We start from the raw sequence: 26315 nt of genomic DNA on the forward strand, positions 1-26315 counted from the left end.
GTTACATTCCACAGTCCCCTCCTGTCCTTCTTAACATTATTACAACCACTGTCTCGTGTTCTCGGTATACTGTGCGACCACATTATCAGTCATATTTATTATATCATTGCTGTCATTCTTCCATATAAATTTGTGTATAAATTTCTTCTTTAAACACATCACAGAGGTCATGCCCCATGTAGCACACATCAAGCTTGCATTCTCCATTCTTATCTGTCTAGACATTCCAAAATGGTTTGTCATTCTAGTGTCGTCATTGCCCACTTTTGTATTCATAATTCCTAACACCATGACTCTCCCATTTTAAAGAACTTGCACTGTGCTCCAACCAGAAATGCTTCCTTTCATTTCTCTTGGCTCCATGATGCATATAAACTCACAAGGACTAATTTCATACTGTCCATTATCACTGATTCACCTTCATGTAGCTAATTTCCATTCTTGTGATGTATTCCCATGTATGAAAAATGTTTTGGAGATAATTTCTAATGGAATAACAATTCAGATTTTGGTTTTCTTCAGAGTTCTTGGATGCCAGTTGTTAGGTCCTGGTTTCAAGTTTAGATCTTATGTTATAGGTCTTGAAAATTTTTAATCATAATTATAGAAGTAAGTTTCTGATCAGAGAATCACGTGATTCAGGTATAACTTTACTGCGATGCATTTCATGTATGAAAGAACTAAAGAATTGTTGCCTTGAAGTTCGAAGATGGTTGTATTGTTGTTGGCAGATGTATTTGATAGCGATAACAGTATTGAAAATATATATTGTGTGATTGCTATTATGACTTTTAATGTAACAACTATTGTCTGGTACATTGCAGTCATGATGGTTGGGTGCAGTTTGCAGTGAGTGCAGTTGTATGGAGCGGAGCCGCCCCTTCAACAGCAGCAGCGGTGGCGGTGGTGGAAGTGACATGGCCCAGCCAGCACCGCACTCTGGGGGCAAGGAACCATCCTCCTTTCACTTTGCAGATCATCAGGTAAATCATGAGGACATTAGATAGTTCTGTATGTGTGGTGTCTCTTCTTTGATAAGGAAAAGTTATTCTGCTAATCATATATAGGACAGTACACTCACCAGATTTAAGAATGATTCAGTTCAAGAAAAGTAGACAGTACTCAGGTGATGAGCAGGAGATGTAATGATTATTTTTATTATTATTTATTTTTCTTTATCTTCGTTATTGTCACCATTTACTGTTGCAGTATTTTTATATTAAGGGTTACCTGGTATGAGAAGTGCAGCTACAAAGCAAAATGTGTGGAATTGGACACAGTGGTAAATATAGACTTTTAAGTAACTGTTCATATGTAAAAATTGTACTCCACATGAACCCAAAAACATGCTGACTCTTTAAAGATAAACTCCAAACAATTGGACTGAAAGTTACATAATAAAGTACTGCTTGATTGTATTTAGTTACTCTTTGATCTTTGGTCTTTCTGATATATTAGACACAGTCTGAATTCATACAGCCAGAGGTTGTGATTGGGGAAACTGAAGAATTGTCACAAATGACAGCCCATGTGAGCTATTTATTCATATTTAGGGTATAATGACACTTTTTGTACAAGCTGCTGTAGTGTTGGTACTGTGATTGCATTTAAGGAAGCTCATTTTATGAGTATGTAATGGCATAAATTGTGTGTATTGATATACTATTTTGAATTTATATAAATGTTGGAGCTCATTGCTTTGAAAGTCACATAACTATGGAAGTTTTATAGAGTTCTAGGATCAGTGATGGATACTTGCAAGTGCTGGCTCTGTGAGATAGATATCAGAGAGAATTGTCTCGTGCCCTTTGTCATCAAAACCTGTGGACGGTTTGTTTCTGGACTGAGCCCAGAATCTCTGACATAATATAAGATTATAGAAAGGAGACTGCAAGAGACTATAAAGCCTACATTTAACAGTTCAGTGTCCACTACCATCTATCATTCCCATCCATAAAGTCATCTAACCTTCTCTTAAAACAACCAATAGTTTCAGCACTTACTCCATCTTTTCTACACTAATACAACACAAATAGCAGTCCAATGTTTCTTCCCAGAGGAATTTGTGAGAGGACCCAAGGACTGCTACAAGCCATTGTGGAGCAGTGAGTGCTCTGTCATTAACTAAGACAACACTTGATTATTATTATCTTCAACTCTTAAGCTAGAAGGGCTGTAATGTGCTGTTTGTATTTTACAGGATGTGATGCTAAGTGAGGAGGAGGAGGAAACCGCTACCCTTGCAGAGCCGATGACTCTGGAAGGTGTGAAGCAGTTGGCTCAGACAGGTCCACCTCCAACAACACCCACGCCGCCAGTGGCCACCCTCGCCTCCCCCCACCATCATCTCACACCACCTGGACCTCCTCACCACCATCTAACACCTTTACCACATCACACTCACCACCACCACCATATCTGGGCCCCACAGGTACCTCATGAAGATGAAGAGGAGGAGGAGGAAGAGTTGAGGGATTTGCCATCTACTGTGGACATACAAGCCATTAGGGTAAGTAGATATTGTTCATGTTCTCATTAACATTTTTGCAAACCAATGAAGGAGGAGCCAAAAATAGCTCTGGCATAATTCTCTTGCTTCTTGGCATGTATGGAAATAACTGAAAGCTCAGGGCAAACAAAAATAAATGTCAGTAGTGAGGGTTTATATATAATTGTATGTAAATTTGTACTACAACTGTTAGTGTCATCTGATGCCTTATAGAAATTACGCACACACAATGACAAAGATGGCCCCAACACTCTTAGAACTGACATATGAGCAAAGATTGTCTAAACTGGAACTAGCAACCCGAAACAAAGAAGAGAAAGAGGTGATCTGTTGGCCATTTACAGAATTATGAAAGGTATGGAAGTCCTTGATAGAGAAGAATTATTAAATTGGGATAGAAGAAAAACAAGGGGACATGAAAAGAAACTAAAAGGACAATTATACAGTAGAAGAGATTGGAAAAAAAAAAAAAAAAAAAGGCTTTCCACACAGATTGGTTGATGTCTGGAGCAAATTGGACAAAACAATAGTGTGTGTTAACACCATACAAGAATTTAAGAACAAACTAGATGTTGCAAGATACAAAGATGGGTCACCACGAGCTTAGCTTCCCTTCCCATATGATACAACTAGGTAAATACACATATACACACACACTTTTACTTAAGAGTGATTTATATGATGCAAGAGAGAGAGGGGTGGGTGAACTGTATGCTCCTTGACCTAGAGAAGGCATTTGACAAAGTATTTCACAGTCAACTTGTGTGAATATTAGAGCATGCTGGAGGACTGAGAGGCTAACTACTAGAATGCATGAAAGATTTTTTGAAGGAAAGATATATGAGAACAGCAGTAAAGGATAAGATGTCAAGATAGAGAGCAGTAACAAGCAGAATCCCATAAAGTTCAGTGCTTGCACCAATAATGTTTCTTGTCTATGTCGAGCTATGCCAACATGTTTGCAAATGATGCTAAAATCATGAGAAGAGTGAAAAATGAGGAGGACAGTAGATTATTGCAAAAAGATCTAGACACTATTTTTGCATGGAGCCAAGAATGGGAAAGAAGTTTAATACCAAAAAATGCAAAGTACTGGAAATGGGCAATAGTGGCAAAAGACCATCCTTAAACTACTCCTTGTGAAGTGAACCCGATTCAAAAGCAAAAGAGGAGAAAGGTTTGGTAGTGTTGATAAAAGACAACCTGTCACATATCAGCAAGATTGTGGGAGAGACATGAACTACTACAGAAGATCAAAGTGGCATTTCACTATATGGATGAAGAGATGATGAAAAAACTCATGGAAACCCTGATCCGTCCAAGACTAGAATATGCATCAATAGTATGGTCCCCACATAGCATGAAGGATATAAGCAAGACTGAGAGAATACAAAGGGCAGCAACCAAACTGGTCCCCAGCCTGGCAGATAAACCACATGAGGAAGGACTAAAAGCACTGGGTGTGCCAACTTTGAAAGATGGAGGAAAAAGAGGTGATATGATTATGGTATTCAAGTCACTAATGAGGATAGATTGCATTGACAGAAGAGATCTGATTAAAGATGGGAGAGTTTTAAGAGGTCATGGGAGCAAATTAAGATGTGGAAAAACATAGTTTTCCATAAAGATGTATAAATACCTGGAATAACTTAACCTCTTCACTCCGGTGCACACAGCACGTCTGGCTGCATTAGCTGCCCGACGTGCGATGTTGCGTCATAATAATCGCATTATAAAAAATAAGGTCAGTCCTCAATCTTTCGTTCTCTTTCACCCGTGTATTTTGATAACCATAGAAAATTGATGAAGCCATTTTAGAGAGAATGGAGATTACGTAGGTATGACTACAATAAATATAATCAAGATACCGACGTCGGCATCATCGAGCACCCACTTGCTCCTCATGCTGCCTACGTAGGCGTCACCGTATGGAAGTGGTTAAGTGATGTAGTCCAAGCTCAAACAATATATGAGTTCAAATCTAGATATGATAATTGGAAATCAGGGATTTAGATTAAGTTGGAACCATGCATGAATTTGAGGCATATAAGATAAATAATTAGAGAATAGGAGGTGGGACCCAACATGCAATGCTACATTTCCTGTATACTGCAATTAGGTAAATAAATACACACATACTCAGGTGAGGAATTAGTTTTAAAAAAACAGGAAGGGAGTATTGCAAAGGAAATGCCACAAGAAAATTTAGATTAGCATATGCTAATATTGATGGTTTACTATTGGCTAGGCTGGAGATATATGACTACTTAATGATAAATGAGCCTGATATTTTGTGGCTAGTGGAAACTAAACTCCCAAAAAATGTTGACCTACATTTGGGGAACAATAGATACATGTCCTGGAAAAGAGACAGAGAAGATGAATTGGGTGGATGGGTAATGTTTTTGGTGAGAAATGATATAAAGGTGGAAGAAGCAAAGCTGAGTGAAGGCAATGCTGAAACAATTCACCTAAAAATTAGTACTAAATGGCAAAATAAGAGAGACTATGGTGGCCAATGTACTCCTCCAATTCAAGAGCTTGGAGTGAAGCTGAATATCATGAAATGTTATTGGATACAGATCTTTTCCTAAAGAAAAATATTGAACAAAGTAGCAATATAGTCATTATTGGAGATTTTAATTGCAGTGAGGTCAATTGGGAGGAATGGGAAGCAAGCAGCAAAGGAGATTCCTGGGGAAATACCCTATTGAATATAGCAATGGAGAATACAATGACTCAGTGAGTAAGGGAAGTGACCTGGATAAGAAGAGACAACATTCCCAAAAGATTAGATCTGTTACCAACCAAACAGCCAGACACCAAGAGCTCATTGAAGAACCGTTGTCCTATAGGAAAAAGTGACCATGTTACAATTGAGTTTCAGTCAGAGGATGAGGAAATAGAGCCAAGGAATGAATTGCACAGGCAAGGGAGACTCAATTTTAGGAAAGTAGATTACTGGGGTTGAAAAAATTAATTGAGTTTCAGACAGAGGATGAGGAAATAGAGCCAAGGAATGAATTGCACAGGCAAAGGAGACTCAATTTTAGGGAAGTAGATTAGTTGGGTTGAAAAAATTCTTTTGAAGAAGCAAACTGGAAAGAATCCATGAATACTAAAGAAATAAGGTGGAAATAGGAAATCTTTCTTGACATTTACAACCAAGAAGTGAACAAACATGTGCCAAAAACTAGTGGGATGAATAAGCAGAAACAGGACTGGTTTAGCAAAAAGTGTGAGATTGTAAAATAGGCCAGGGATGTACATACATATACCAACGGCTTTTTCCCCCTACAAGGGAGGTAGCCAAAAAACAAAGGCATAAAATCCACTCCATCCCCACCTACTCTGCTCCCATTCAACCCCCTCCCTCCCTGTTGTTTTCTCTCCTCCTGGATGATGGGTCATCCCTGCATCTTGCCCACTGCCCAGGGTCAGAGGCAATGTAGAAAGACACAGCACATCCAGAGCAAGGCTTCTTCATTTAATCAGAGACCCCCCCCTCCATCCCCCATGCAGAAAAAGAGAAGATGGGGAGAAATCCCTTCAGGCTGCATCAGAAATATCATTCAAACATACTCCCCCCATCCCCCACCCACTCCCTTTCATGCATCTCAACATCCTCCATATACAACCATTCTCCACTCACCCCTATCTTCTTTCTTCTCCCTTCCTCAATAGACATTCCCTTCTTTCCCAATGCACCTTTTACCCCATCCATACATCTCATCCATGGTCGCGCCCTCATGTTCACTCCTTCCACCTCTGCCTTCCACACCTCTTTTACTAATCTTTCTTCACTCATTCTGTCTATGAGTACAAACCATCCCAATACTCTTTCATCCACCCTATCTCCTAATTCCCTTTCCACCCCTGTTCTCCTCCTCACCTCGTTTCTCATTCTATCCAGCCTAGTAACCCCTACCATACCTCTCAGGCATTTCATCTCAAACATATTCAAATTCCTTCTCTTGTCCTCTCTTATGTTCCCTGTTTCTGCCCCATACAGTGCTGTTGGCACAGTCACTCCTTCATACAATCTCCTTTTAGCCTCCATTCCCAAATGTCTATTTCTCATTACACTTTTTAATCCCCCAAGGCATTTACTTGCTTCTCAATCTACATTCTACCTCCACCCCCACTCCTCCCTTTCCTGCCACACTTGCACCGAAATACCTAAAGCTATCCACTTCCTCCGGTCTGTGTCCCTTAATAATCACTTCCAGTTTGCTGTCATTCTCTCCCCTTGTACATCTCATCACCATACTTTTACCCACAATTATCTTCAGCTTCCTTCTTTCACACACCTTCCCAAACTCTGTCACTAACTCTCTCAATCCCTCTGATCCTGCCATAGGTGCAGTGTTGTCTGCAAACAACAACTGGCTTATCTCCCCATTTTTCTCCCTATGTGGCATAGGGAAAATGAAGAAAGAGGAGAAGCAATAAAACAAAAGAGGTGTAGTAGATAAATACAAAGATGAACAGAAAGTGTTTTACAAATTAAGACACAGGGAAGTAATCACCAAGTTAATAGTGGGTGGTGAGATTTTTGAAGAAGCCTAAGCTTAGGCAGAAATAATGAATAAAAGTTTCCAATCAATCTTCACAAAAGAGAGTACTCTTTTGGAGGAAAGTACATACATACATATACCAAGGCTTTTTCCCCCTTACAAGGGAGGTAGCCAAAAAGGAAAAGGCATAAAATCATTCCCACCCATTCCATCCCTAAATACACTCCACACTCCTCCACCCTCCCTCTTATCTTAGCACCTCTTGGATGATGGGTCATCCCTGCACCTTGTCCACTGCCCTGGGTCAGAAGCAGTGTCGCAAGACACAGCACATCCACAGCAAGGCTGCTTCATTAAATCAGCGACCTCCCCCTCTCCATCCCCCCATGCATAATAGGAGAAGACGGGGAGAAATCCCTTCGGGCTGCGTCAAATTTTGCTCACACATACTACCTCACTCCCCATCCCCTCCGCCCATTCCACCCCATGCATCACAACATCATCCATATACAACCATTCTCCATTCACCCCTGTCTTCTGTCCTCTCCCGTCCTTCCTCAACAGACATTCCCCTCTTCCCCAAAACCCCCTTCACCCCATCCATCCACCTCATCCTAGGATATCCCCTCATGTTCACTCCCTCCACATCTGCCTTCCATACCTCTTTTACTAGTCTTTCTTCACTCATTCTTTCCATGTGTCCAAACCATCCTAATACTCTTTCATCAACCCTAACTCCCAACTCCCTTTCCACCCCTGTTCTCCTCCTCACCTCCTCATTTCTCACCCTAACTAGCCTAGTAACCCCCATCATACTTCTCAGATACATCATCTCAAACACATTCAAACTCCTTCTCTCTTCCTCTCTTATGTTCCATGTTTCTGCCCTCATACAGTGAGGGGAGCAAATAACCAGGTTTAGAAGATATAAATGCAGAAGTCAGGGAAGTGATCTCATGGGACCTTTGGATTTGACAAAAAACTTCAGGACCTGATGGGATCTCAAACTGGATACTTAAAAGATGTAGGGAACAACTAGCAGACAAGATTCACTGTCTTTTTTTTTTACATGTTTATTGAAAGAAGGCATTGTGCTGCCTGATTGGAAAAGGGCAAATGTGGTGCTAATTCACAAAGGTGGAAATAAGGAAATGCCACTAAATTATAGGCCAGTATCACTGACTAGTGAAATTATGTGAAAGGATTGTGAAAGATCGATGGACTAAATATCTTGAAAAGATGAACATGCTTATAGACAGTCAGTTTGGTTTCAGATCTGAAAGGTTGTGTGGGGCGAACCTTTTAAGCTTTTACTTGAGAGTGATTTATGTGATGCAAGAGAGAGAGGGGTGGGTGGACTGTATGCTCCTTGACCTAGAGAAGGCATTTGACAAAGTACCTCACAGTCAACATGTGTGGAAATTAGAGCATGTTTGAGGACTGAGAGGTGAACTACCTGAATGCATAAAAGATTTTTTGAAGGAAAGATACATGAGGACAGTAGTAAAGGATAAGATGTCAAGATAGGGAGCAGTAACAAGCAGAATACCATAAGGTTCAGTGCTTGCACCAATGTTTTGTGTCAATTTCAATGACATGGTTGAAAGAACAACAAGCTATGCCAACATGTTTGAAGATGGTGCAAAAATCATGAGAAGAGTGAAAATGAGGAGGACAGTAGACTATTGCAAAAAGATCTAGACACTATTTTTGCACAGAGCCAAGAATGGGAAATTAAGTTTGATACCAAAAAATGCAAAGTACTGGAAATGGGCAATAGTGGGAAAAGACCATCCTTAAACTACTCCTTGTGAAGTGAACCCAATTTAAAAGCAAAAGAGGAGAACGGTTTGGTAGTGTTGATAAGAGACAACCTGTCACCTGACAGACATATCAGCAAGATTGTAGGAGAGATGTATGGATTACTGAAGAAGGTCAAAGTGGCATTTTACTATATGGATGAGGAGATGATGAAAAAACTCATGGAAACTGATCTGTCCGAGACTGGCATATGCATCAGTAGTATGGTCCCCACATAGAGTGAAGGATATAAGCAAGATCGAGAGAATACAAAGGGCAGCAACCAAACTTGTCCCCAGCATGGCAGATAAACCACATGAGGAGAGACTAAAAGCACTGGGTGTGCCAACTTTGAAAGATGGAAGAGAAAGAGGTGACATGATCACAGTATTCAGGTCACCAAAGGAGATAGATTGCATGGGAGCAAATTAAAGAAGACCACATGTCAATAGGATGTGAAGAAATACAGTTTTCCATAGAGATGTAGAAATACCTGGAATAGCTTAGGAAGTGATTTATCCCAAGCTCAAACAATACATGATTTTAAATCTAAATATAATATTGGAAATCAGGGATATAGATTAAGTTGGAACTGTACATGAATAGGAGATGGGACCCAACAAGCATTGCTTCTTTTCCTGTCTACTACAATCAGGTAAATAAACTAGATAAACACACACACTTAGATACATACATACATATACCAAAGGCTTTTTCCCCCTACAAGGGGGTTAGCCAAAAAAGAAAAAGGCATAGAAACCACTCCCACCCATTCCATTTGCTATATATTCCACTCCCCTTCACCCTCCTCCCTCCCTCTTATCTTGGCACCTCCTTGGCACTTAGATAAAGTCTGAAAATGGAGTAAAAAATGGGAAGTGAACTTTAACATCAAGAAATGTAGTATAATGGAGTTTGGAAAAAGTAAAAATAGAATATCAAGGAAATACAAAATTGGTGCAGAGGAAGTAAAAAAAGTGAGCTTGGAAAGGGACCTAGGAGTAATTATCAGCAAAGACATGTCACCAGACAAGCATATCAACAAAATAGTTGGAGAAACCTTCAATTTACTAAGGTCAATGAAAGTGGCTTTTGACAATTTGGATGAAAAAAATGGTAAAGAAAATATTACACTGATAAGACCAAGATCAGAGTATGCTGCGACACTATGGACACCCAGTACTAAAAAGAATATAAAGAAATTAGAAAGAATACAAAGAGCAACAACAGAGATGACACCAACACTCTCCAAATTGACATATGAACAAAGATTGTCCAAATTGGAACTACCAACTCTGGAACAAAGAAGAGAAGAAGAGATCTACTATTTACAGAATTATGAAAGGAATGGAAGTCCTAGACAGCAATGATTTATTAAAGTGGGACAAGAGAAAAACAAGAGGACATGAAAAGAAAGTCAAAAAGGATGATTATAGAAGAGATCTGAAAAAAGAAAAAATAGCTTCTCACAGAGTGGTGGATATCTGGAATAAACTGGATGAGGCAACTGTGTGTGCAAATACTATTCAAGAATTTAAGAACAATCTTGATCATGAAAGATATAGATGTGTCACTACGAGCACAGCTCCCTTCCCATATAATACAACTAGGTAACATACATACACATACATATACATACATATACCAAAGGCTTTTTCCCCCTTACAAGGGAGGTAGCCAAAAAGAAAAAGGCATAAAAACCATTCCCACCCATTCCATCCCTAATACACTCCACTCCCCTCCACCTTCCACCCTCCACCCTCCCTCTTATCTTGGCACCTCCTTAGAAGGAAGGTAGCCAAAGTCAAAGGCATAAATCTACTCCCACCCATTTCATTCCCACATACTCCACTCCCACTCACCACCCCTCCCATCCTCTTTTCTTGGCTCCTCCTGGATGACGGTCATCCCTGCATCTCTCCCACTGCCTTGGGTCAGAAGCAGTGCAGCAAAACACAGGAGATCCACAGCAAGGCCGCTTCATACATATACACACACTGGATTCACTGATTGATTGGTGGTTGTATCAGTTACTGATAGAAGAGAACAAGTTTATTTATTCATTCATTTATTTTTTTTCTATTTCAGGATTCACCATCCCCAGACCCATCACGTTCACAGCTAACAACCATCAATGAGAACTGGGACATTGAGGACCAGGACATGGAAGAGGGTGGGACCCATGAGGATGACTCTGAGGATGAGGGCTCTGACTCCGATGGGTCAGATTCAGATTCCGAGTCAAGGCTCAGTTCCCGATCTCCATCACGTTCCAGGTCGAGATCTTGCGAGAGTGCTCGGTCAAAGTCTCACTCAAGGTCCCGTTCAGTATCTCCATCGAACTCCAGATCCGATTCGGGAAGTCAGGTAAAGTAATTTATGTTTAAAGATGTTGGATATTAGAAAATGATTAGATTGTCAATGCTGTAGTTACTTTAGGAGAGAGACGTAATGTATAGATAGAGTATGGAAAACAAAAATTGATGGAGGGAGCTTGAGAGGAAGACCAAGAAAGATGTGGATGAACATGGTGAAAGTGGGTATTGGATGTAAGAAGAATGTCTATCAGGTAAAGAGGAGAGATTGCAAAAGGTAATAGTAAATAATGGGTATTACATTCTGGGTATGACATGCAGGGATGACCTGTCATCCAGGAAGAGCCAAGAGGGAGGGAGGGGTGGTGAATGGGAGTGGAGTATGTGGGGATGAAATGGATGGGAGTGGGTTTATGCCTTTTTGACTACTTCACTTGTAAGGGGGAAAAAGTCATTGGTTGTATGCATGTATGTAGTAGTGAATAATGTAAGAACTTTTGAATATATATGAAATTATTTGTATTTGTAAATATGGGATGGGTGAAGGGTGGGTATATACTTTGACAGCCACCCTCTTTATAAGGGGGGAAAGGGCCCTTTGGTATTTGTATATATGTATGTAGTATGTATGCATGTATATCTAGGTATGGAGGGAGAGGGAGGGAAAACAGTTTTTGGGAGTAAAGTGTTTTTGAAAATGGAACAGTTTAGATTTAAGAAACTGGGTTTCAGTTCTGTACCAAATTAAGTAATATCAAACTTTAAGGAGTTTAAAAATGTAAGGAAGCAGCTGGGGTAAATCAACTTTGCCCGTCATTCCTTGCTTTGGAGGTGCCGTAGTTTGCTGCGGTGCCTCTGACCAGAGTAGTGGGCTGGGGCAGGAATGACCATTCACAAAGAGCTATGATAGAAGGGACACTGAACGGGCTTTTGATTGGTGTGGGGTGGGTAAAGGATGAGTGTAATCTGTGGTATAGCCACCCCCTTGTAAGGGAGGGGAAGGGTGGCCTTTTGGTATATATATGCATGTGAAAATGTAACTGGTTTGCATGTTATTTGTTGAATTAAGTTTTTAACATATGTGTTTGGTATTTACAGGATTCTGACACAGATAGTTCTGCTGGCAGTGATACTGATGGCGGGAGTAGTTCATCCCTATCTGATGATGAGGACTCGCAGCCACGGAACAAACCACTACCGCGCAGAAAACCTGAACTCATGGCTCCCAAACTTATTAAAGCCCAGTCTTTGAGTGTGGCATCCAGCAAATCAGACAGGGAGTTGGATGCATTGCCAAAAGGCAAAGTGGATAGAGTAGATGTGGCTAGGGCCAAGGTGGCTGAAAAAGGAGCCGAAGGACGTAGTAAAGGAGGGGAGGCATTTGTAGTTAAGGGTCGGGGAACTGAAGTTATTCGGGCGAAAGGCAGCTTTGGTGGGGCACCACTTTACCCTAGTGTGACTTGCCCGACCAGCTTACCAGTGTCGCTTCCTCTTGCTACCTCCAAAGTGAGAGTACCTGTGTCTGAGGGAGAAGGTGAAAGATCTTCCCCAGCACAGGAGGAAAAGCGATCATTGGGAAGCACTCATGAAGAAGACTCAAAATGCACAAGTCCAGTTGCCAAGCCTGTCCCACCATCTTCCCCCTGTTCATTCTGCAGTGACACACCAGCTGATGACATGATGGATGTTGTTAGCACAGGCTCTCCTGCCAGTGTTAGGAAAGATGGCAGGGGGAAGGAGACGACTGGTGCTGCTGAACCTGGGTATGACATGCCTTTGCTTGTCAGCATCACTGGAAAAGAACAAAAAACACAAGGTGCTTGTGACCAGAAAATGTGTCCAGCAGCTACTGAGAACAAGTCGGCAGATGAGAATAGATTAGGTCCGTGTCAGCCATGTAAACAAAGTAGGGAAGTAGGACTCGAGAAGAAAGTAGAAGGCAATGCACAGAAAGAAGAGAAGGAAAAGAGTGATGATGAAAAGTCAAAACATCTGTCAGTGGCGGAATTGGCGGAAAGGCGGAAGGAGAAGGAGAGGGAGCTTGAGCGGGAGTTTGATCGGCTTCTTCTTAGCACCAAAAGCAGCGCATCTCCCAAGCTGTCCACTGATTCTCCCAAATCAAGTTCAAAAAGTGTTACGTCCCCAAAAATATTTGGTGATTCTTGTAAACCGGTTATAAAAAATGTGGTCAACACTAAAATACCCGAGTCTGCAAAATCTAGTGTGAAAAGTGTAATTCCAAAATCATCAAATGAGTCTTCAAAAACCAATTTGAAAAATGTAATCTCTAAGTTACCCAGTGAGTCTTCTAAATCTAGTACAAAAACTATTATTCCTAAGTTATCTAATGAATCTTTAAAGTCCAGTGTGAAAAGTATAGCTCCTAAGTTACCTAATGAGTCTTCAAAATCTAGTGTGAAGAATATAACTTCTAAATTGTGCAGTGAGTCTTCAAAATTGAGTATGAAGAACCAGACTTCTAAATTGTTTAGTGAGGTCAAGTGCAGTCCAAAGAACAGTTTGGCTGCAAAGGTTTCAAATGATACTGCAAAGCTCATTAAACCTCTGACTTCAGATGTGTTCAAACTGAAACCCGCACCCGAAACATCAAAGCCAGCCAAAGTAAGCAGTGAACATTCATCATCTCGAATCACACCAGAAATATGTAGAGTTAGTAAATCATGTAGTACAGAACATAGGAAAAGCAGCAATGACCATAGTAGCAGAGTGAATGTTGGTCATAATCGGGAGAGTGAGATAAAGGATTCTAGGGAGGTAAGTGTTAGCTCGATGCCCAAACTGAAGCAGGAGTGTCAGCAGCCGGCAACCAAATCTCATGCGAAAGAAAGTTATAGTGACAAGCGAATGAGTGAGGGCAAGTTGAATAAAAGTCATGACAGTCGAAATTCTCCGTGTGAGAGATGGACCAGTGAATCTCAGTCAGTACAGACCCACAGCTCCAGTGTATCCAGAGAATTGTCTCGGAATGCTGGAGGGGATGTAAAACAAGTGACCAAACACAGAGACCCCATTGTTACATGTACCAGTGATAGTAGTAGTCCAAGTGGCGTAGGTGAGAAACCCGTTGTTAAAAAACACACAAATGGAGAAAATAAAGATTTATTCACCACTGAATCCACTTCTAAAAAAGTGAGTCATAGTGAGCCAAAGCTGAAAGCCATACATTCATCCAGTGCCAGTGAACAAACTAGAAATAATAATAATAACAAATGTGATCGCCATGAACGCAGTTCTGTAAAAACAGCACAAATTAGTCCGAACAGTAAGACAAGTGAGGCCAAGAAGAAGGACAAGAAAGTCGTAGAGAGACCATGTGTTCGAATTTCTGATAATCCTTTACCTGTCAAGCCAACAATAGCGGATGTGGTGAAAGGAAGAGAAAGGAGAAAAAGTATAGAAAAAGAGGAGAAAATAAACGTCACCAAAAGAAGAAGACCTGATGAAGAAATATCTTCTGACAGTGAGAGCTCAGAAGAGTTGAATGAAAAGGTTGACTTGGATACAGAACAGACCCAAACATTTTCCATCAGTGAGAGCAACTTCAATAAGGTAAATATTTGTGAGATCTGTTATTGACTTGGCTGTTAACCTAGTTTCTTGTGGGGGATTGTTGTGGGAATTTGTATATTTATTGTGAAGATATACTCTGAGGTATTAATGTGGTTATTGTGATGATGTAATGTGAGAAAGGTCTTAGAGATGTGGGTGTTTCTTAGTCCACTCCCTATCACTAGGCTGTGCACACTTTGGAAGTTTTCTAGCAGGATTAGCATGCAGCAGTATTATGAAAACTTCATAATTGCTTCAGTTTTAGATGAAACCATTATGTTATGATACATATATCAAGGAATGAATAGCTGATGAAGTTGTAATTTTTATAGTACAGGTATATTAATGTACTGTGTACCTTTACAACTGGAATTGAATGATTTGCCAGGTGAAGTTTTTATTTTTTATTGTTTACACTTTGCCTTTGATGTTCTTAGTTCTCGGAAGTCATGATGTGGATGTTTGGTTGAGTAGTGTGTGTATGTGTGTAATATGTGAACATACATACATATACCAAGGCTTTTTCCCCCTTACAAGGTAGGTAGCCAAAAAGAAAAAGGCATAAAATCATTCCCGCCCATTCCATCCCTAAATACACTCCACTCCCCTCCACCCTCCCTCTTAGCACCTCCTGGATGTGTGAACAATTCGTAAATTGTGTTGAGAGATAAAAGAAGAATTTGGTGCCAGAGGAATGTTTGTCAAGCAAAGAATAAAGTGTGCAAAAAAGAATAGGAAAGAATGAAGAGAGTTTGTGAATGGATGAAGAAATGATACAGCCTGAAGGGATGGTGTTTTCAAGTGTTAGGTATATTTTATGAGTGGGTGATGAGGGGTGTTGTCATATAATGAAGGGGTGGGGTGGGGAATGTCAGGTCCAGGTGTTGGGTTGTGCTGTGGAAGCAATGTCTCACTGCATTGCTTTTGACCTGAGGGGTGTGATAGGGGGACAGTGATAACCCTTCATCCAAGAGGTGCTAAGATGAGAGAGGAAATGAGTAGGGTATGAGATGAGTGTTTGCTTTGACTCTGCCATCCCCTTTATAGTGAGATGGCTCTTCAGTATCTAAGTATATATTTTTTATATATCTGTTTGAAGCTTGTTTTGGAGAATTTTTTTTTATTTGGTGATGGTACAGTATTTTGTTTGTGTTGCTCTAGTTCTTTCATTAGTTGGTAGAAGATAATTTATCGATTTATTTCATGCATTTTCTTCTCCTCTTACTCCTCCTCCTCCTCCTCTTCTTCTTCTGAAAGCTCCATGTCTTTATTAGGAAATGGCCAAAGGGAAGATGTGAAATGGTTAGCCATGTTATTTATGGATGGAATGAGGATGAGCACATTGAGATGACTGGGAGGTTACTTATTTTTGGAGGGTGTTGTTTTGTGGGAATTCACTGGTGTTTAGTGTTGTTTATTGTTGGTGAGTAGTACATTCTTAGTGGACCCATTAGTGGTGCTTGTTTCATATGAGAGTTGTGTGCACATGTGACGGGTTTTGCATATTTAGGGCATGTGTTGGGACTGCCTTTGTTTCGGTGTTGCAGGTTTGTAGAAAATGTGGGAATAGAAGGAAGTTGAAGTGATGTGATATAGTGAATGAGCATTGGACATGTTCTGCAGACCTGATATCAGTCCTTTGGGGCTGTACTTTAGTGTGGAACGGGAAGGGTTTGAGATTGAGATGGTTTAGACTTCAGTTGGTTCATGGTTTCTGTCTGGGGCCACTGTGTCTTTGGGAGGCCATCCTACTACCTCGTGTTTGACCTACATCCTACAATCACAATCTAAAATCATTTCTCAAGAGCCACTTTTAATTACACTTCCACATCATGATTCCCAGCAATTAGATAAATATAGACACCCAACAAACTATACAATATAAAGCACAAAGAATAACAAAAGGATGCACCAAAACTACCCAAATAGAACATCTACATACAGAAACCAAAATCCTCCCCAGAGTACATCACTGCAAAAACCCAGCCTTACCCATCTCATAATATCACACAAGCACAACCAACTGAATTCAGAACAGTCTACAACAGCCTACCATCTGTACAACATATCTATAATAAAACACATTCACAAAAACATTTTAAGACTGACTGCCAAACTCCCTACTCCATCAAACCCCTCCAGACATTATCCTCATAGAATCCTAGGAGTGTGATAAATGGAAAAACTTTTGTGTGTAAATGTTTATGGTATTGTGGGGTATTGTTTATTGTTTTGAGTATTTGTTTTTTATTGCTCTTGAAAAAATATGTCAGATATTAGGTTGGAATTGTTTTGTAGTACAGTAGTGAGTTGTGAAGTGGGCTTGTTTGAACAATAATTCATGAAGTTTGAGCAATAGTTCATAAAGTTTGTGTACTGTTTTGTGTTTGTTAATGTTGTGCAAGGCAATTGGCTTACTTTGTTACACATATGAACTAATATTGTGCATGTCAGTGTGACTTGTATTTGGATGTAAAGTCCAGGGTTTCAGTGTCACTTGCTAGACAGAAAATGGCAGGTGCCTGATTCAGCCTGTTCTCCTTTCTGAAAAAATAGGGAAAATAAAAGTATGATAAAAAGAGACCTTGGACATGGTCAGGAGACTGATTGCCAGCCGCTTAGTGCTAAACCTTTGGGTGGAGGTGAGGTGGTGAGGGCTTTCATTTTGAGTAGATTGAAACTAACATACAATCAGAAACCTTGAAGATAAGAACACAGTTGCATGCAAGAAGCCTCAAATCCACCCACCCCACCCCTCACATCACATGACACAAACACAGCCTACTAAATGCAACATGAAAACAGCTTCATTAATATTCTGTTCAAATATCTACAATGACATACCCCAGTACCCCATAGATCATCCATACTAATACAATCTGACCACAAAATATGCCCTCAGCAGTAGACTTCCAGGTTCTACACCTTACCAAACTCCCCAGCTGAAAAATTTCTTCGAAGATAAGCAAGAATGGCACTGGAATGCCTGTGTTCAGGTTATTGTTATATTAAAACCATACAAATATTGAATAGGCAGAGCAACAGATCACTTGCTCCAGGTGGAACCACCACATAGATCACGTTATACACTGGCCTACACTCACTCTTCTCACCATCAACACAAAATCTCTTCACAGAATGACTGGGCTGAAATAGTGACCATTGCCTGTTATTTAAGTTTAATAAGATAGTTCTGTATGGTTTTAGTGTCAGTTAGCTATGTGGATAGGGTACTTGTACTTATACTCATAAATGAATGCCAGGGGACTTACCTTCTGTATCTCATTTCTGTTACCATCCATAAAGCTCTCCTTTACCATCTCTGTTATTCCACTTCTTCATTTTCCCAGAATACTAGGTAGGCATGCCCATGTGGTGTATAATTAATGTCTTATGAAAGTAGGATTGGTGTGCCTCAGACAGAACCTGTTCCAACAACTGATGCAAAAACTGAACCTTCTGAAGGACCTCTGGGTATGATTGAGCATGTGATGTAAGTGTGTAGTGTGTTGTACATCACTACCAAGCAGGGAGAAAAACATTGGAATATAGTTTTACCATGAGGGTGTATGTATGGATGTTTTGGAGTGGGGATCCAGTCAGGCTGGAGGGGAAGTCATCATTCTGGTAATGTTTTTGTCACTGAAGTGCCCCATAATAGTGGCAGGCTAACAGAGCAGCAGTTGGCTGATGGCATACCAGTGTTAGATGATGAGGGAGCCATTTGATCTAAAATAGACGTCATGGAACAGTGGCAATGGAGGGGCTGCCTTCACAGATTAATAAATGAGTTACAGTTTATAGACAACCTTCAGTGTTGAAGATTGACAAAGGCCTGCAATTTTACTCCAGTTGTATTGTAACAAGTTTGGTGTGTGTTTTTGTATGTAATTGCTTCTCTTTTCTTTTCGGAATTGATGCCTTTTCTGCTTCTGGCAGGTGTTATTTCAGTTATAATTTTGTTCTGAAAGCTGAATGTGTTGGCATTCTCATGTCCTAACAACTTTGTTAAAAAAGAGAAATAAAGTGGAGAGAGAGAAACAAGACTTTGGAATTAATCAGTTCTTTCTTGTCCTGACAGGGTCGCCTAACCATGAAAATTGCTGCCCTAAAGTTAGCCAACTTTGGACGTGCAGGGGTACAAGAGAGTGGAGGCGGAGACTTGTTCACATCTCCACGTGTTGAAAGTGCACTCAGTGTAACATTCAGCCCTTTTAAACGCCCCAAACCTCCTCGAACCCCGAAGTCTTCAAAGCAGCAGCAGCAACAGATGCAGCAAACGCAGCAGCAGCAGGAGACACACAAAGTGAAAACGGCAGCTGAGCGGAAGACCTATGCGGATACTCTCGTTCCTTTCACAACTACTGCCACCAAGATGAACAAGGCACAACGCAAAAAGGTATGTATGATTTACAGTATTGTTGGCATTGTATATATATATTTGCACAGGTCTTTTTCACCATATGCATGGGTAATATTCATGAAAACCCAGTCGAATGGCTATTGATCATTAATTAAACAAACTAACTTGGGAAAAAATAGAGGCGGTGAATACCTTAAGAAAAATACTGGAAATGACTTTTCTTATCTAAAGATGGTAATACACAGAGTGATGTAAGGGTATTAATGTAGAGCTTTCAAGTACCTGATCTATTATATACCAGTGTATGATATTGTGTAAAAGACCTGAATATGTATACACACACACACATTGTCATCCCTTACTGTTCGTGGATTTGCAGATTTGATTGCGTCAACTATTGGCCAGCAAAAATTGTGTATTTCCTAATTTTCTTGGGACAATATTCCTTCCCTGCTAAGATAGGAGGGGCAGTGAATGGGTTTTGTGTGAGTATGGGATGGGTGTATGCTTTTACTTGATCACCTCCTTATAAGGGGGAAAAAGATCTTTAGTATGTGTATATTTAGTATTCCTTTCCACGCACTCAACCTGCTCTTCCCTGTATATGATTCTGTGCTGCCTCCAATTTGCCTCACCATTGCCATAACCACCATAGTATCTGTATGGACATTTTATTGCAAGTAATCAGACAATACAAACTCAGAGCTCTCATCCGAGAGGGTATTAACTCTCAATCTCAAGTTCTGCACATGTTCTAAGACTACGGTAATTCACAGGAATTGAGTTTCTCTTTTCCAGATGAAACCATCTCTACACTTCACCTCCTCTTCACTACTCTTCTCTCTCCCTTCTTCGTTCTCTTCCCTCCTTGTTCTCCCTTCCACCTTCCCCTCTTCTTCCTTTCCCTTCTCTTCCCCTTCCCCTTCCCCCTGTTGATTCGTTTAGTTTCTTCTACCCTTTGTCCCTCTTGTCTTGTGCTACACATCTTCCTGCCTAGCTTGTTAAACCTCTCTCTCTCTCTCTCTCTCTCTCTCTCTCTCTCTCTCTCTCTCTCTCTCTCTCTCTCTCTCTCTCTCTCTCTCTCTCTCTCTCTCTCTCTCTCTCTCTCTCTCTCTCTCTCTCTCTCTCTCTCTCTCTCTCTCTCTCTCTCTCTCTCTCTCTCTCTCTCTCTCTCTCTCTCTCTCTCTCTCTCTCTCTCTCTCTCTCTCTCTCTCTCCTCTCTCTCCCCTCTCTCTCTCTCTCTCTCTCTCTCTCTCTCTCTCTCTCTCTCTCTCTCTCTCTCTCTCTCTCCCCTCTCCCCTCTCTCCCTGTCCCCACCCCTCCATACCTACCCTCCACCTCCTTCCTAACCACTCCCTTTCACAGCCCACCGACCCTCTCCCCTACTTCTCCATCTCCCTTCTCTCCTCCCAGCCTCCTTTTCCACTCTTTGCTTCAGTTTCACAACCCCCTCCTTTGCCCCCACCTCTACCCCTACCCCACCCTCCCTTCTCTTGCTCTGCTCTCTTTCTCTCCTCTTCCCTGTCACCCTTTGCGTTCACCCCCTTCTCCTCCTCTTTTTTTTCATCCTCTCTCTATCTCTCATTCCGTCTCCTTCTCTTCTTTCTTCACCCTTAGATGGCTTGTTTTTTTTTTTCAGCTGAATAGAATTGCCTGCAATCTTCTTTTAGGTTTTCTTCTGTGTCATATTCACTTCCTGTGGCTTCTGTCCCCCCCCTCCCTTTCATTTTCCTCTTCCTCCACCTATCCCTCTACTTTACCTCTTTCTACACTCCATGTCCTCTCTCCCACTTCTCTCCCACTCCCTCCATCTCCCTTCTCCCTCATCTCTCCCACTTCCCCATTTTCCTCCCTCCTCATCTCCCTTCCTCCCTTTCCCTCCCCGTCATCTCCCTTCCCCCTCATCTCCCCCACTCCTTCCATCTCTCCCACTCCCTCCATCTCCTTTTTCTCTTTTCTCCCCCACTGGAGGGTGTGGGGGAGATGAGGGGGAGGCCCTCATCTCCCCCACACCCTCCATCTCCCTTCTCCCCCTCTTCCCTCATCTCTTCCTCCCTCTCCCTCCCCCTGTCTCCCTTCTTCCCCTTTCTTACTCCCTAACCTATCCCCCCTCCCCCCACCTGAGTTCTCTTCTCTCATCCTTGCTTCCCTCATCCTTTTTTTTCCCTTGATCTTCCCTCCTCTTTCACACTTCTCTTCCCTACTGCAGCCCCCCCCCCTTCCCCACCTCTCTTCTCTTCTTCTGTTCTTTCTTACCTTTCTCTTCCTTTCTTAACTCTGCCTCCCTCCCTTTCTCCTCATTCCTCTCTTCCTTCCTTTCTTCCTCTCTTTTCCCCTTTCGCGTCCGTTTCTTTACAACCCCCAACATTCTCTCTTAGTCTCTCTCTCTCTCTCTCTCTCTCTCTCTCTCTCTCTCTCTCTCTCTCTCTCTCTCTCTCTCTCTCTCTCTCTCTCTCTCTCTCTCCTGCTCTCTCTCTTTCTGGCAGTCTTGAGTCCGCGGGAGGGGCCTGGGGGTGAGGGGGGGGTCGAAGCCTGAGGCCCCCCCTTCCCCCAATCATTGACATCTGATGACCCCAGATAAATCAATTCACCACGTCAGTTCTAGAGTTCATAGACCTTGTAGTTAATAACTACAGATAGTAATAGTCCTAATATTATCATGATTCTCGATAGAAATTGGCATATCCAAAGGGGATAAATGTTTATTTATTAATTCCTTTAATTTGAAAAGAGATCAGCAGAAAATATCATATTAGATTATTTATTTATTTATTTATTTATTTATTTATGTAGATTTTTGATGGGTCTGCTATGTGATAAAACTTTGTGTGAGAGGCTCACAACAACAAGCTATTGGATAAGATGGAGGTTCAGTGTTATGTGGAAGGTCTTCAAGAGGGGGACCAATATATGGAAAAAGGTGGACGAGTGAGCTACACGAAAAGTTCCTATGAGAGGTCAATGGTTAAAAAAAAGTTTAAGTAAGGGGCATCTTTGTTAGATTTAATTATTATTGCTAATGAATGTTATTGTTATTGTTCATTTTATTAATATTGATTTATGTATTTGTATGAGAAATAGTCGACGTTAAAAAGGGCCAATAAGAAAGTGTTTTCTACCCCCCCCCCCAACTGCTTCTCCTCAGACTTGCGTCACTTGACGACAACTGAGTACATGGGAACGAAAATCACACCGGCCAAGGTTGGGTGAGGGGGGTTATGAGGCTCCCCTCAACAGAATGAAATATTTTAGTCTCGTTCAAAAGTTTTGAACCACGCTATAATTTTCACTATGTAAACATTACATTTGTATTTATATTTTTGTGTACAGTTATTGCTTCGCTACAGCGGTCCTAAAAGTACATAATGTCCCCAAAATAGATCTTGATCCAAAATTATGACTGCCTGGCAAATTATTGAGACAGCATGTAATATGTTGAATAAGTATATCTATTTAAAATCGTCAGGGGAAGTAAAACAAATTCGAAATTTTAACATCAATTGTGTACGAAATGGAAATAACTGACGTCAGTAAGTCCCATGTATCTTTACTTTGCTATATAACGTATTTCCACAAGTATTGCAGATAATTAGAGAAGTACGTGGCGTCATGTCGATTCTAACTATGAATGACATCATATTGTCCTGTTTGGGGATGTGTGACGTCATGTCGATTCTAACGACTTCGGTTGATGTTGACTTGCCGAGACTGGACTGGGCGGTCACGTGACCTCAGACTGTGACAGGGTTTTAGGGGGTTGGGATGGGGAGAGGCGTGCATATGCCTCACAAACTTTCACACAACATAAAATATTTAATGGTGAGGACTAAAACTGCATAGGACAGGTTGTTGTCATTAGGTCTGTTTCGTGATTTTGCGTGCGCGCGCGCTTGTGTGCGCTCCCATGTTTAAGATAGGGAGGGAGAGAGAGAGGTGGGGGGAGGTAAGGGGAAGAAATGGAGGTAGTTGAACAGTGGGGGTCTGCGACTTTGCATTGAGCGGTTCTTACCATAAGATTATATAATTGCCCCAATGGTATTCACCCCATCGTTGAACGTGCGTTTTCTCAATCTAAACCTGATCCTTTCCAAAATTTACCAAATCGAATTATTTGTTACTATTATGTTACCTCAGAACTGAAACTGAAAAGTAAGAAAAATGTCACTCGATTCCTCGTGAAATTTTACCTTCAAATCCGATATAGCTAAACCCGAGTTAGCCTAATCTTATCGAAAAGAATCATCCTTGGAAATGCCATCATTCGATCCCACTTGAAATTTCACCTCTGCCATAAAAATGATTAATCATAACGCAACCTAACCGAACTGAACTGCATAATTCTTAGAAAAGTTATTCGAATTCCGTTGAAAATTTACAATTGGATGACATAAATAAAACAGGATTAGGACTGAACCGTCCCTTATGAAAGTCACTGTCCGAAATGCAGTTGGTGATTGTGCGTCCGTAGGAAGGTGTCGGTTACATTTCAAGTGTCGTCGCTGCTTCTTGGACCTTGCCGACGCGTCGCCCTGTTTGAAGGAAAGAAGCATCCGTTACAGAAATGCATTTGTACACCTCCATATATCTACAGTATTCTACTACTGATTCTTTCTAATGGGAAGTCTTTTTAAGATTTAATCTCCAGTATTTGGAGAGGAAGCCTTTGTAGTATACCGTAATGTTAGAAAATGGTTTTTGTATCTTTGGTTTTTCTTTTAATTTTTTCCGTACCGAATGTTGGAGACTTTTCGAATTGAGATTTCCAATAATTGGGAGAACTATACACAGTATTGCCGGATCAGGGACGAAGTAATAGAGGAAGGTCAGGTGAGATAGCAATAGCCTTACATTCATTGGGAGATGAGGCGAGGTAAGGGGAAAGGGTGAGTGGGGGGTAGGAGCATCATCTCAGTGACTGGTCACCGGCTGAGGGGCGATGGAAAACGGCTACTCTCGAGTAAGTTTGGGCGGCTTTGGTAGGCAAATAGTTGTAGATCCAGCTTAAGAAAGAAACATTTAGATGACGTTTAGGATTGTAGCTAGAATAGGATGGGCTTACTGATGGTCTGGCTTTGGTGCTGGTTTGTGAAATGTTTGTGTTGACACTGCGGGGTGGGGTAGCCTGTGCCGAAATGTCCACCGGACTTAATGCAGCGGAAGGATGTAAGGTGGCGGTGGGTGGGGGGCGCATGGGCAGTACCCCCATGAAAGGGGGGGGGAGAAGGGGAGTAAGTCTTGGTTTGACCATTGCTTGTGTATGTGCCTCCAGGGGATGTTAAGGTTGGGTGTCTTCCTTCAATGAGACATGCCAAGGTGCGCTTGCCTACGTGCATGCATGTGTGGATTTACCTAGTTGTATCTTACGGGAAGAAGGGGAGCTATGCTCGTGGTGTCCCGTCTTTGTGTGTGTCTATGTGTGCACGCTCGAACGTATTTAGCAAATTGAAATAGTTCGTGGGATTAATCTGTGCAGCTTCTAAGCGTATGTGTATTCTTGTTGGTAGAGATATTGAGTTCACGCTGGGTATCGAGTGCCAGCCTCTCGGGGCTGCACCTCCAGATTGAGATGGTGTTGGGATTTGAAGAACCGTGGGGAGATGATTCGTCCCAACGTCTCTCTAGCAAGAGCACATTATTAGTCCTGAGTCTTCTAGTTAGTAAAGAATGGAGAGAAGGAAAATAGACGCTTAATAGATAAGAATAAGACAAAGGGAAGAGACGGAAAGGGAGATTGAGTGTAGGAGAAGAGAGAGGGAGGGAGTAATAAAAGAGTGGGAGTTTACAAGATTTAACCCATGAGGGGAGTATGAGAGTGTGATTGAGAAAGAGAGTGTGAGAAGAGAAGGAAGAGGGTGGAAAAGAAAAGGGGTATGATAAATGGAAGATTAAGTTGCAGGGTGGGGGACGTGAAACAGAAGAGGGGGAAGTGGAACGAGAGAGAGAGAGAGAGGAAAAGAGCGATTGATTGGGTGACCAACTGATTGGAGCGAGTGTGGGGGAAGGGGGATGGATCCCATGTACCAACAGACGCCTCATTAAAATATGTTTCGTATCATCTGTGTTTAGATTATAACACTGAGTTCATGCCAGGAAGCGATAAGCCTCAGCTAAGGAGGTCATCACCTTTGCCTTGTGTGTTCTGATGTCAAGTCGAAGTCAACGGGAGCTGCTGGATTCGAACGCGGGCCGCGTCGTGTGAAAGACGATCGAAACTGTTGCCATGCAAAGACGCAAATCCTGATTTTTGTACAATGCTGAGCAGAGACATCATGGCGCCACGCAATAATAAATGAATAAATATCAACTCTGGGAGAGGTTGACGAAGTAAAACTAGAAATGGGGTCAAGCCATTATGTGTAGGATAAACGGTGTTCTACTCTAAAATTAATTAACCGGATAATGTATTAAGAAGTACATGGTTGTTTGTCAACCGCCCCCCCCTACCTCGAGAGTCGGAATTAGAGTCCACTGTATTGTACAATCAAATGCAATTATCTTTACACCACGTGGGATTTGCAGTATTGCTATCAAAAGGAACAGGACGGAGCCTTTATTAGTGCGACATTTCTCATATTACAGCATTATCAAGTACGTTGACATGGAACGCATTTCTGAGAATGAAAAGGAAGATCGACTTGGGTGAAGCTAACAAGCGATACGTCACACTGATAAAGCTTCCGTCCACACATTTGATGTTTATTTTGATGGATTTGTCGGCAAGTGCCGTACAGTATTACTAATGTAATTTCTGTATTTTTATGTATTTCCCCCACGGTCTTTACCATACAGGAAGAGTACAGGATTTCAAATAAAATAAAAATTAATAGATACAGTATTTTATTACAGCTAAGAATATTGACCACAATCGCTGTCATAGGTTCATATTTTGTTTCACATATACTTTTACACACTAAAGAATCCCCAATACTATAAACTGAATATATAGGAAACACGTCAAGCCATCAACACCAAACGTATAAGAGATCCTACAGGATAGGTGAGGACTTTTGAGCGGCACTGTACTTGCACGTGTTATTCTGTGTGTGTGTGTGTGCGTGCGTGCGCGTGTGATACATGAGGGACGAGTCACTGGTGCTTAGCTTCCGTCATTGTCCGGCACAGCATGGCCAGTAGACTTCAAACCGAGCGACCTGCGCGAGCGCGCGAGCGCGTGCATGCTGCTGGCACGTACACCAACAGATGCATCTCTACTGGCTCGCTCCAGCCTCCGCACATGAAGG

General features: G+C 41.5%; 1 protein-coding gene across 6 annotated transcripts in view; it reads left to right on the plus strand.

The window, feature by feature from the left end:
• Positions 1-26315, plus strand: part of ash1 (histone-lysine N-methyltransferase ash1) — a 103795-nt gene that overhangs the window by 7979 nt on the left and 69501 nt on the right. For all 6 annotated transcript variants that reach the window (XM_076175447.1, XM_076175451.1, XM_076175450.1 and 3 more), the window contains exons 2-6: positions 825-983; positions 2201-2509; positions 10915-11193; positions 12240-14711; positions 18793-19110. In XM_076175447.1, the coding sequence (XP_076031562.1) occupies positions 864-983; positions 2201-2509; positions 10915-11193; positions 12240-14711; positions 18793-19110 (3498 nt within the window). In that variant the 5' untranslated portion in view covers positions 825-863. The remainder of the gene's footprint in view (positions 1-824; positions 984-2200; positions 2510-10914; positions 11194-12239; positions 14712-18792; positions 19111-26315) is intronic.

This window comes from Oratosquilla oratoria, chromosome 37, assembly GCF_046742065.1.
Source record: "Oratosquilla oratoria isolate Oo_2021 chromosome 37, ASM4674206v1, whole genome shotgun sequence".
NCBI lineage: Eukaryota > Metazoa > Arthropoda > Malacostraca > Stomatopoda > Squillidae > Oratosquilla > Oratosquilla oratoria.